The 13,165-nt window shown below is 36.7% G+C and overlaps 1 protein-coding gene across 1 annotated transcript in view; it reads right to left on the minus strand.

Moving 5' to 3' along the window:
* Window positions 1-1,404: 1,404 nt before the first annotated feature.
* The window catches only part of LOC107081323 (papilin-like), a 12,993-nt gene continuing 1,232 nt past the window's right edge, over window positions 1,405-13,165 (minus strand). The window contains exons 4-19 of the mRNA XM_015369525.1: window positions 13,008-13,068; window positions 12,816-12,918; window positions 12,445-12,575; window positions 11,865-12,185; window positions 10,684-10,860; window positions 10,432-10,582; window positions 10,274-10,351; window positions 9,442-9,547; window positions 9,278-9,356; window positions 6,639-6,929; window positions 6,332-6,508; window positions 6,100-6,250; window positions 5,951-6,025; window positions 4,729-4,885; window positions 4,571-4,649; window positions 1,405-3,171 (exon numbers count right to left, since the gene is read on the minus strand). Of these exons, the coding sequence (XP_015225011.1) occupies window positions 2,869-3,171; window positions 4,571-4,649; window positions 4,729-4,885; window positions 5,951-6,025; window positions 6,100-6,250; window positions 6,332-6,508; window positions 6,639-6,929; window positions 9,278-9,356; window positions 9,442-9,547; window positions 10,274-10,351; window positions 10,432-10,582; window positions 10,684-10,860; window positions 11,865-12,185; window positions 12,445-12,575; window positions 12,816-12,918; window positions 13,008-13,068 (2,440 nt within the window). The 3' untranslated portion in view covers window positions 1,405-2,868. The remainder of the gene's footprint in view (window positions 3,172-4,570; window positions 4,650-4,728; window positions 4,886-5,950; window positions 6,026-6,099; window positions 6,251-6,331; window positions 6,509-6,638; window positions 6,930-9,277; window positions 9,357-9,441; window positions 9,548-10,273; window positions 10,352-10,431; window positions 10,583-10,683; window positions 10,861-11,864; window positions 12,186-12,444; window positions 12,576-12,815; window positions 12,919-13,007; window positions 13,069-13,165) is intronic.

A 13,165-nucleotide genomic window follows, 5' to 3' on the forward strand; every position in this document is an offset into this window, starting at 1 on the left:
ACATGGCCACATATCACCCATCCTAGCTTCACGTCACTGTCTCCTGGTTGCTTTTAGAATAGATTTTAAAATTTTTTTTGTTTTTAAAGCTCTTAATGGGCTAGCCCCCCAGTATCTGACTGAGCTCCTCCAAATCCATGCCCCTGCCATAACAGTGAGATCCTCCAATCAGCTGCAACTGGCCATGACAAAAACCAGAGTCAAAACCAAAGGTGATCGTGCCTTTGTGGCAGCGGCACCAAGGCTCTGGAACAGCCTGCTCTGGCACATTTGATATGCAGGATCTTTCGAGGTTTTTTAAAATCGTCTCTAAAAACACACTTCTTCTCCCTGGCTATTAAAGTTGTAGGGAAGCGGCTGTTCCAGCGGTTGCAGTTCTGAATTCTCCAGAGTGGTGACCAACTTTAGACAAGTGAATAAAGTGAATGTGATTGGTCGATTATCAATGGGGCAGGATTGATATGGCAGAAGGTTCGCAAGCATGTTTGGTTGTGGCCGGTGTCTCGGAAGCATCTTGCTAACCAGTTGGAAACTTAGTGCTAGTAGGTTCCCAATGGGAAATTACATTGGGACCAAGTAGCACTTAGCAACGACACTGTCAAGGAGCTCTATGGACAGTGGAAACATGCAAGAGGAGGACAAGACGTCCATCCCCGTGAACAGTGGGACGTAACTCAGTGGTAAAGGAAATGAAGATGAATCAAGATGCTATGACTGAAAACATTTGATTGACAGATGACCATTGATATATGACAGGCCGAATTTAGGTGTACAAGCTAATGTATAACTAACTGGCCTGCATAAAATAACGTAAAAACCCCCCACAGAATTTAAGACAGGATTTTTTTAGAAATATAAATTTTCTAACTTTTGGGACAATATGGTCAAATAAAGATAACATTTATCTACATGTTTAAGCCAGAATGATTTGAAATTTAAACATGACTTCCCTACGACTTTAATCAAGTCTCAGTGGACATCTGGCAAAGAAAAATGTACTTACATTTTTAGTTAAATTTAACTTATTTTATTCTATTTTATTTTCATTCTATTTAATTGCATTGTGTTTATGTATCTTAGCTTTTAAGTTTTTACCTTATTTCCTGCAACTGTGATATCTGTACATCATATTGGTCAACCCTTGTTGTTTTAAATGTGCTTTATAAATAAAATTTGAGTTGAGTTGAAGGTTAAACAAAAGGAAAAAGCAATGGAAGTCAGAACTCATTGTTTAAATTACCAAAAACTATATGCAACTTCATTTATATTATAGCTTGGAGTTCAAAATAAAAATGTCTTTTTTATATACAGACACTGCATGAGTACATGAACCTCTGTAAAGTAAACACAAGAACAAGACAATCAAATAATTACTTTTATTTATTATTTTTAACAATTTGGACTATATTGATGCTGCCTGATATTTATTTGAATAATGAAATGATAAAAATCAACATCACAAAATAAAAATGAAATGTAAAATCTGAACAAAGTCACGTAAGTAACTTTGTTCTGGTTTTACTCCTTAGGACAAGTAGGACAGCTCATGTAATTTATTTTACAATGAAAAACACTTTTATTTTGACAGTCTCAAGTTGATTTTAAACAGAAATAGACAATTTTTTAGGTGACCAACAAACTAAATCCTGTTTCTTCACATGTATTTCTATAGTAGTAGTAAAGACAGATGTAAGACTGAAGAGAAACCAAACCGAAAATATGAAAGACATGGAAGATATAAAGCAAAAACAGAGTTGGTAGCTATTTCTTTGCTATTTTAAATGAACACATTTATACTACAACAAAGCTAACTAAGTATTCAAGGCTTTGAAACACATTTTCATATGAAAATAATGTTTCTATCAAAACAACAAAATCACAAGTTAATGCTTAGAACTTTTAGTTAAGATTCCCAGCCATTCAGGAAATTGCAAGATCAAAAAAGGTTAAGAAAAAATAAGCAACGTCTATATAGGTAACGGGAATACTAAAAAAGCATGTCCATAGATGCATGACTCAACACAGTAGAGCCAGCTCCGTAAGACAAGAACATGCTCTGCATCGAAATCTAAAGCATAGACAGTCTTTTGAGTCTGGTGTTCATACTTTGGACAGATAAGATGTATGATGTACACATATATCAAAAAAGAGAAAACAGCTCTAAAAAAGAGGGGTTGGTGCTTGATTTCAGCTTTCAAAAACATAACAGCCTAGCATTGAGTTTGATGCCTTCCACTTTTAAACCAAATCGCTTCTTCTTGCTGGGGACCAAATATCACTTTAGCAAAGACAGACACTAGCCCTGATTGTTAGGGGGGTGTAATCTATTTTAGAAAAACATAAAATTAAGATCCATATTGGAACTTATCCCTCACCAGCTCTGACTTGAGATAGCCTTTCAGACAAAGAGTAAAAAATCCAGAGAAAATGAACCAGGATCCAGAAGTTTTTTTTTAAACCCTTTTTGAAGATTCAGTGTAAAGCCTATGCAGTCATTTTTAAACAAATTAACATCCTCCTACATGTAAACAAACATCTATATTCATACAGAGCTGATGGTGGCTACATAAAAATGACCTAGTGACAAGATTAAATGAGCTGTATTATTATAATTTATGCTAGCTAGTGAAGGGTTTGGTTACCACTGCAGAAATAAAGAAGGAATAAGAGCAGGGGGGAAAAAAAATCCTAAACAAACCGTAAAGCTTAGTACTTTTTTAACTGAGAAAGCATTTTCTATGATAACTGCAAAGTTTTTTTGTATTTTTCCAACTCTATTTAAGTTGTGTTTACTGATTTCTATTATTTTTTTAGTTAAAAGTACCTGGGTATAGATACAGTATGCACTTCATCTTACAATCCTTTTTTTCATGCTCTACGCTCAAGACGTGAGCGCTGAGCCCTTGCCCTTGCAATGCTACCAAGAGACCCTCTTCTTGACGCCTCTCTTGCAGGTGCAGGCTCCCTTACAACAACGTCGCACACTTTCTTGCAAGCTTCCATTGATATGAAGTTATTGGCATTGCCTTGGCAGCCTCCATACCAGAACTCCTTGCATTTTCCAGTGCTATTGTCATAGGTGAATCGAACCATCCAAGTATCACAAGGACCCTCATCACGGGGCAAGAAGCACACGTTTTGAGTGGGTGGATCAGTAGGGCCAGGATGCAGCTGTTCAAAAAAAAAAAAAAGGATGAAGGTTGGGGTTAGATTTAAGATGCAGGAAGTGACGTGGAAAAGGGCAGATTTTGATGAAACAATAGTGGGCCTCATGCAACAATATTTTCTTGTTCTTGTTGGTTCCTACGAGTGTGCCATATCAGATTCAACAAATCAAAATGTCTTAACTTTAGGCAACTGCATAAATAATCTAAACCTGATGCTTTCCACCTTTACGTAAGGGAGCATCAGAATTTCAAATCTGCATGATTCCATATAAGGCTACATTTGTCAGATGGTGTTCATTCACAAAAATTGCATTGATCGAGGTTTTGCTGAGCAGCAGAATGAAAGGAAAGCAAAGCATCGGGGAATAGATGACAATATGTAAATTCTTTGATTGCACTGTTACAGAAGTAAAATAAAAAAAATGATCGATACAAAAATGGTTTTAAAATGTTCTATTTTTAGCAAAAGCAAGCCAGTCGATAAAAACTACTGGCGGAGATGAGGTGAAACATATGATGTAAAGGCTAAATATGAGTTCACTATCAACCAATACCACACAGCATTCTGCAAAATCTGCTTTAATACACATGCACAGGATGTACTATACATTTCCACACCACGCCTGTCAGTTCTTCATCACACTCTCCCTCTCTCTCATACAACACGTAAACATAAAAAGGTAACTGAAACTCTAATTTCACGAATTCAGACAGACCCACATCCAAACATTCCATATTCTATGTAATAACAAAGCCAAGGCACCGCTTCATGAAGTGAACTGAATTCACCATTACCATTAGTAGGGTTTCAAGCATCAACATGTTGCTTGATTTCACATAGAGGTCACTTATTGCAATTTCTTTAACAAAATAAAAAAAAATTGAATAAACATTCGAATTACAATAGGCCTTCGCAACGTCTCGCTGCTCGGGCTTTACAAATGTCCTCTGGATACGGACATGCCAGCTGCATGTGTAGAGACCAATAGTTGTCATCAGAGAAAAAAAATGTAATTTATAATTGCAGAGCTGCATCATACATAATGATGTTGCCTAATTCATACTGGATTTTGAAATGGACATTTGGATCTAAGTCACAAAAAAATATATATTTAGGTCTGGAGCACTTACAAACATTGTTCATGCCTGAGAGATGATTATAGATTGTAGAAAAAAGGTGAATGCAACATTTTCTCCTAAATCACTTCTATGTATGATTTAAGAACAAATTTGTCCATAGGAACACTTCTTGCAATGCCTCTTTTAGGTTCTAGGATATGCAAAACAATTTCTTCACTCTTCATCTGCCATAGCCGCCAAGAATGGTCACCAGCAGACATACTGACAATGGTACATCTTTCCTGTAATCCAGCTTTCCTGTAAGAAATCACTTTGCTTCCTACCTCAGTTGTCTGAATAGCAGGACATCCAGCCCTTCCAACACCCTGAGCTGGAGTCACTCCATCCAAACAGCAGCCATACCTATGGGAAGTTTCTCTGTTAGAAATGTCATTTGAATTCATCGTCTGGTTTCAAATATCCGATGAAGACAGGAGTTTACCTGCTCTGATTACAGTCATTTTGTTGGCAGCCCTGATACCTGGGTCCAGTCGCAGAGGTATGGCCATCAGGACAGCAGCCATAAAAAGATTGTGCACAATGAGGTCCATACACAGGAGGGTAAGGAGGAAGCTCTCTGTGTGTCTCTGGCCTCAAAACTAAAGCAAGAAAATAGGAGATCACACAAAGCATTATAGTTGTAAACACTCTAAAATGCCATAGACTCTTTTTTTTTTATATCTTTCGTTGATGATCATTGACTTTAGACAGAAGTTTATGACCCAACCTTTCCCACCAGCCCCTGTGACCCTCCAGTCACCACTCTGGACTCCTGCTTCCTGTATGAGCTGAACATCACCTCCCTTCCCAAAAAGGAACAGCAAAGGATATACTTCCTGCAGCAGCTGAAGAATTTCAGCCTGCTAAAGACCATGATGATGTGCTTCTATCATTTGGTCTATACTCTTATCCTCATCATCATCTCTAACCCTGTTCCCACCACAAATGGCAGCCAGCAGCATATTATTCGCTCTGCAGTGAGTGTGATTGGGTGAAATCTTATTTTTGTTCTGGAAATGTAAAATTCCCGAAACTTTTCATGTCCTACCAGAACATGAAGTGTTTAAAGTTCTCCCCTTTGGCAGAAGACATCTAGCCATCAGGACCTGAATATCCTGCCAAAATAACAGCTTCTTCCCATCTGCTACTAGCCTTACAAACATCGTTCTGCACTGACACCTTTCCCTTTGGTGTACAAAACAAATAAATCAAAATAAAAAACAACATCAACAACAAAAGAACATGTCAGCAAATGTGTAAATCTACAATATTTAATTTAATTTTAAGCTCCTGTTGTTGTTTAATATCTTGCCATGCTGCTCTTCATATACAATTTGCATTTGTTTATGCCAAATTGTACATTTAAGTATATTTACTTATCTGTGTGTAACAACTCATCACCATAGCAAATTATTGATATGTGTAAAACAATACTTGGCAATAAAGCAATGTAAGATTCTGATTTTCTTAATGATTTTATGTATATATTGTCAAATATCTGAATACCTCACAACAAAACAGGCCAGGGATGATATGGCCTCTGTGTTTTGTTAGAAGTGTAGAACATCATAGAATACAAAAACAGTGTACACATCTGCTCAAGTTTTCATGGAAACCTTATACTTTTACGTGGGAATAACCTTTTCATGCGACACACTACATACCCAAAGGATCTGGAACATGTGGCACAAATCTTCTTGGGCTTCCTCCAGCCCCTGGATTTTGAACACTTGGAACCACTTTAGAAATATATAAAAACACAAGTGAAATAAATCAATTCTTAACAGAAGATGTCAAAATAAATGTTCCTTACTTTGCACTGCTGGACAGGGTTGCACGTTGCATGACTCCACAGAAAGAGGTCTACTAACTGCTTCGCATTGGTCCTCTGGGTAGGGGTTGAGATCTGTATCAAAGCAACCAACCTTCCTCTCTCTCACGCCACCTCCACAACTTCTTGTGCACTACAGGAACAAGAGACAGATGATGACTTAAAGATAACAGAATTCAAACAAAGTGTCAATGACATCTTTTATTTTACTTACAAGCCCAAACTCGGTGACATGCCAGGAAATATGCCTATAACAGGCAGGTCGGCGGCAGGTCTGAACAGCAGCGGGTCGAGGCAGTCCTCTGCATGCATGGTCAGGGAGGTGTTCACCTCTCAGTCCAACGCAGACCACCTCCCTTGTCTGCAGGCCTTCTCCACAGGTCACTGAGCACTGACAATCAAAGCACAAAGCAAGTCCTAATGAGACATTACCTTGTCTCCTTATGCCAAGCTATTTCAGGGTAATGGTACTCAAATCAGTATGATATTGTAATTAAACCCTCATTGTGTTAGATACAGACCACACTGAAGCTGGATACACTGTACTCTGCAGCAGCACAAGGATGCATGTTGCAAGGCTGCTGACTCTCGGGCCTCTGGAGACGCAGGGCAATGCAGTGAGACTCGTCCACCAATCTTGGATTGGATGCGTCCTGAACCATACAATCTACACTGCGGTATTGCACACCCCCATTGCAGGTGGCAGAGCACTCCCCGTAGGCTCCGGCGATGTAGACATACGTCAGGGTTTCTCTTGGCCGTGGAACGCCAGCAATGGGAGAAGAGGAATGAACAGAGTTGCTCTCATAAACCTGTCAACAAATCAAATGAATACAGGTGATTTGTTCATAAAAGTTGAATAATTTGCATTAAGTTTAAGAATTTCGAACTGAATATAAGAAACAAATGTCACCACAAGAGTTTTAACAACATCAGTGATATTAGTAACATTTTGATTATGTGAATACTGTGCAGTATTACCAACCCCTATTAAATACTGCTGAGACAAATTGATCAATTTTCTGATATTTAGTTAAATAAATGATTAGCTTTGACTCCTTGGCTCCTTCTTTCTACATGCTCCTGTCAGTTTAATTCCTCAATAAGTGTTTCCTTTACTGCTCAGATTCACCCAATTTCCCCTGTATTTAACTCAATTTATTAAAGGTCACATAATATTCTACATTTGAAAATAAAAACTATTAACAATTAGGCCTCCAGAGCATGCTTTTGCCATTTATGTAGGAAAATTCTTCTTAAATTAGGCTGATAGCTTAAACAAAAAGCCTCCATATTCAGCCCTTTTTTAGTCGAGCCGTTTTGGCTTTGCAGGTTCCCCAAAACCCACAACCATGACAACCAGTAAGAGTTCGTAAAGATGACCTAGGAGCACTGAATAATATATAAGATGAAGGTCAAGCTCGACCAATAGGTGGCTACAGGTTGCTCTGGATAGCCTATTTCCCCTCATGACATCACAAAGGTCAAAATTTTAAAAGGCGGAGAATCGAGTGAGAAAGGGGAGAGGGTTTTTTCATTTGTGAATCTCATATTCAGGTTTCATACGACTGTTACAAAATGTTTATAATGTGAAATTTGAATAATATGGGACTAAAAAATAAACAAATGTCTATAATACAGCAAACAGAAGCTCAAGTTATATACAAATAAGTAAATCAGTTAAACAAATGATGAAAAGAGAAATAATGCTCCCATGTAGAAACCATTGTTTTTAGTACCCATATACCTTCTATTTTTCTTTTTCTCTGTTGGATGTAAAATCTTCTGCCACACCAGCATCCTTATCTTACTCAGCAACCTGAGCTGTGGCTTCACTTAGTCTAGCATATTCCACTCTTGACTTTTCCATATGTGCTGTCTCTATATTTGCCTGTGCTGCCACCCAGCTTTACAAAATAAAACAATATCAGATGTAACTTACAAAATAATCTTAGAAAATCCTTGCTTTGTTTAAGAAATTGAGTTTCACTATGCAAGCAAAAAAGGTTGGGTTTTTTTGTTGTTGTTACTTTTAAAAATGTACGAACAGTCACTTAGAATACAGCCAACAATGCATGATGTCTCAGTTTTTCTTGATTGTTATACACTGTGTGTGAAAATGTAAGTTTTATTTTAGAACTCTACACACAATATGACAAAAGTCACAAACAATATACACACCCCTCAAATCTTGTGTAATTTCAAACTTTACCTGAAAAAATAATATGTATTCCTATCAAATGTTTACACACACTCACAGAATATTAAATAAATCAAGATTTGTAAGAACCATTTGAACACTGATGATCTCAGTTTAAATCACTAACAATAACCTTGACTTAGATATTTTCTCTTTAGTTTTTCATTTTGCAGACAGTACATAAGTGTGATGCAGAGTCAGTACATACTAAAGCAGTACATCTTATAAACTATTTATTACATTAAATAAAAAAAAATAATAAAAAAAATGTACACGTGAAAAAGTGCAAAGTTGCAAGTTGTACAGTGCTACACTGGGTGGCAGTGTTTAGCATGACACACTGAAGTGATGTGACTAAGAAGAAAGTAAAACTTCTAATCTCACAGCAATGCAGGAACGTTTTTTATGGTCTACTGTAAGCCAGGGGTCTGCAACCTTTCATCTCCAAAGAGCCATTTTCCCCCATGTATGGCTAAGTAAAAGTAATTTAGAGTGACAAAATATAACATGACTTTTTATTTTAAAACAACCTATTATTTTGGTTTAATATTTGCCATTGGAAATTTGTTTCCACCTTAAAAAACAAACATTTGATTCGCTTTTTTAGCTTAAGACAATAAAAAAGTAAGCAATTCATAAGGATAAAGGATAGATTTTCTTCTACATGGTATGATAATAATAAAACACATAATCACGAAGCTAATTAAAAGAAGAATAGCTAGAAAAAAACATATTTCTGATGCTTTTACTGTCCTTCTGTTGTGAACATTCAATTTAAATATTCTTTATAAGAACCAATAAAATTTCTAAGACTGGTAATTAGTATTATAGTATATTATTTAGTTCTTTATATCTTTTTTTGGCCGCTATTAAGAGTTATTTTACAGGGTCTAAAGAGTCACATGTGGCTCTGGAGCCACAGGTTGTAGACCCCTGCACATTCATCAATTTGAGTCCTACCCCAGGAGTTTGGTATTCAGGACACCCAGCCATTCCGAATCCTCGAGCTGGTGTCACTCCATCTAAGCAACAGCCAAATCTGTGAGTGAAAAATATTTAATTGGTACAAAGCAATTTAATTCAGGTCCGATGCTGCTTTAAAATAAAACTAAGAGGCACGTTGCCTGCTATTAATGCAGTCCTCTAGTGTGCAGCCATGGTTCCTGGGTCCAGTCGCTGGTGTATGTCCGTCAGGACAGCATCCATATGATGACTGCATACAAGGAGGACCTAACACAGGAGGGTAGGATGCAAATGTCATTGAGTGTTTCTGTTGTTAGAGCCAAATAAAGTAATGAAATATATACTTTTTCCTAATCAAGCTATTAAGATGGATTATAGAAGAAGATGTTAAAAACAGAATTTAATTTAAAACAAGAATTCTATATTTACCGGAAGCTATTGTAAAAGTTGATTGTAACTGATTTGATTGGCACACAGAGCTTGTCCAGGATATAAGCAAACAAAGCCGCTGCTTATAGTTACAGCACTTGTTTACCTCATACAGATTAAAAATATTAATGAATTCAAATTGATTTTGATTCAATAAATCATTTCAAATTTACTATATATAAAAATATATCAAAAAAGATTTTCTTAGTTGAGATTTAAGAGAACCAACCAAACTAAGCAATGTTTTCATCAAAAGAAAAAAAGGCTTGATAGTTATTCTAAAATATTGTTGCTAGTTCAAGATTTCCAAATGAATTCTACTAAAATTGTCTTTAACTCTAGATGTAGCATTAAAAATAAATAAATAAATAAATAAAAAATATATATAAGCATGTTTCTATTATGAAATAAGAAATATGGAATTTCTATTTGCCCAAACATGTGATAGAAACAGCAGTCATAGACTGTTATTTTTTGTCTGTACATTTGGTTGATATGCAGATAATTAAGACTGCAAGTATGCAGATAGGAAGAGGAAATAGAAGGAAAAACAATTTGACAAACCTGACTGTTCCCCTGGAACATGGGGAACAAACCTGATGGTGCTTCTACCTTCTGATGAGTTCTGAATGCTTGGAACCACTACAAAGAAAGAAGGCTAGAATGGTAAAACAGCTCAAATATACCAACCAAAACACATCCATAGTTACTATTTGACTTACATTGTGCTCTATCACAGGGCTGTGAATTGCATGTTTCGACAGAAATGGGTTTTCTATCCAATCCACATTGATCCTCAGGGAAGACATTCAGATCCGTATCAAAACAACCAATCTTCCTCTCTCTAACACCACCACCACAGCTTCTAGAACACTGCAGATTAAAGAACACTTATTGATAAAAAAAAAACTAAAACTAAGAAAAAGTTTTTGGTTTTTTTTATGCATGCACAGAGACCTTTTTTTCAAACTTACAAGTCCAAACTCAGTCACATGCCAGGAAATGTGCCTGTGACAGGCAGGACGACGGCAGGTCTGAACAGAAGCAGGGCGGGCCAGTCCTCTGCAAGCGTTGTCAGGGAGGTGTTCCCCTCTGGATCCAACACAGACCACCTCCCTCGTCTGCTGCCCCTCCCCACAGGTCACCGAACACTAAAGAAATTCGAAGATTAAAATGGCCAAGGCATATAATCATATGAAAACAAAACAATTTTACTATCTTTTTAGTTGTCAGTTACAGTGCCTTGAAAAAGTATGAAGATTCTATTATTTTTTTAAAAATATATTTTACATCAACCACCAACACATATTTATTCTGTTGATATTTTTGCTGGAGTATAGAATACACAGAGTAGTATGCATCTGTAAAGCAATGGTACATCGTAAAATGTTTTCATATTTTTACAGATCAAATAATAATCTTTTCTGGGTCTTTCACTGTGACCAAAAAATTTAAAGTTATTAAAGCACTGTATAGCTCACTGGTGAGTAATTTAATATTAGTATGACTTCAGCTGCTCTTCAAAGGCCTCAGAGGTTTTCTATGGCTAGTATGGAAGGATGGCGAGAACAATTATATCGTTGAAAAAAGAAAACAATATATCCTTGTAGTTTGTTTTAACTGATGAAAGGGACATACAAAAAGTATTGTGGAAAAAAAGATACTCTGGTTCAATGTGACAAAAAACATACCAATGTGGTGTGAATAAAAAGTAGTATAAGGGATTGTAGAACTCTATGCAATAGCCATGGTAACATAGTGATGGAAGTATCATGATGTGGGAATGGTGTTCTTTTTCAGCAGAGAGAGGAAGATGGTCTGAGCAAACTAATTCTGGAAAAACTGTCACCTTCCAACGAGAAAAAAACAAGAACATTCTGCCAGTGTTAGAAAAAACAGTCTAAGTGAAAAGTTTATAGAGAAATACCCAAGAAGACTTGCAGCTGGACGTGCTGCTATATTTGGCTCTCAATACGCAGAATCCATCCAAGAGACTTGAACACAATTATTTGCATTTATTTAACTAGTATAAACACATTTCCAATGCACTGTAAATTAAACAAGTCAAATACTGACAACTTTAACTAAAATTAATATGGCAATTGTTTTAACTCAAATGATAGTCAGAGGCCCAGGTTATAACTAAGATACAAACCACACTAAAGCTGGAGACGCTGTATTCTGCTGCAGCACAAGGATGCATATTGCAAGCCTGCTGACTCTGTGGCCTCTGAAGGCGTTGAGCAATGCAGTAAGACTCATCCACCACACGGGGGTTCGATGGATCCTGAACCAAACACTCCACAGAGCGGTACTGCATGCCTCCATCACAAGACGCAGAGCACTCTCCGTAAACTCCGGCCCTGTACATGTACATGTGTGTTTCTCTTGGATTGGGGGAAACAGCAACAGGAGCAGATGATTCAACTATAACTGTGTCGTTATCCAAACCCATGAACTCTCCATGGACCAATAACTGGAAAAGGACAACATGATAGAAGAATATCAGCAAATAATTTAGTTATACACTCTGCAAGATGGAAATAATAAGGTTTTAGTTTTAGGAATTATGTTCAGTTTTACAAATTTATGATTTTCAGCACAAAATGTAATCACAAAAGATCCAAATTTGGATTATGAATGCCTCTGTTTGTGGAGAGAACCAAAAAAGGTTTCTATTTAAAATTCATGGTATACTCTATAAATACAGCATCAATCAAAGTTTTAAGTCTTACTCGACAGACTCCATCCACACAGATGTCAGTGCGCCCCACATAGCAGGGAGTCCCGTCTACCACTTTGGGCCGGTGGCGGTAGAAAAAGTTCTGTCCCACTGGCACACAATTTAGTTCACATAGGTTGGAAGCTAGAATTTTAAAGGAATAGACAACAACACCAGAATCAGATGTTTTCTGCACTTTATTGTTGGAATACTGCATAACTTGATAAATCTAAAACAGAGAATTATGTAACACATTACATTTGGAGTTTAAAAGAAATATTAATCCATCCTGTATGCAGAAGGCAAACTTTGCGGGATATGTACAGCTTTTCTTTCTTATTGGTCTTGGTAATATGTTTATAGAGCATGTAACAGAAACTATACCTCCATAATAAGGCACCCATGAGTGACGTTTTCCTTGAAAGTCCATCCTGTCAAATTCAGAACACTGCTCCTCCCGGAAATCTCTTGATCCAACAGGGCAAGCCTTTCATACAAAAAAAGAAGCCACTTCATCTCTACATTTGTAAGTATTTTTTTGTCTGCACATGTTCATATTTTCTGAAAGGAGTTTACTTGTGTATTGCAGGTGAGGAACGATTTGGAGGATCCCACACAGTTGTGACCTCCATCTGTCCTGCAGGACACAGGACAGATATATATATATTATATTATACAGGACATATATATTATATTATATTATATTATATTATATTATATTATATTATATTATA

This window comes from Cyprinodon variegatus, unplaced genomic scaffold, assembly GCF_000732505.1.
Source record: "Cyprinodon variegatus isolate N-32 unplaced genomic scaffold, C_variegatus-1.0 Scaffold38, whole genome shotgun sequence".
NCBI lineage: Eukaryota > Metazoa > Chordata > Actinopteri > Cyprinodontiformes > Cyprinodontidae > Cyprinodon > Cyprinodon variegatus.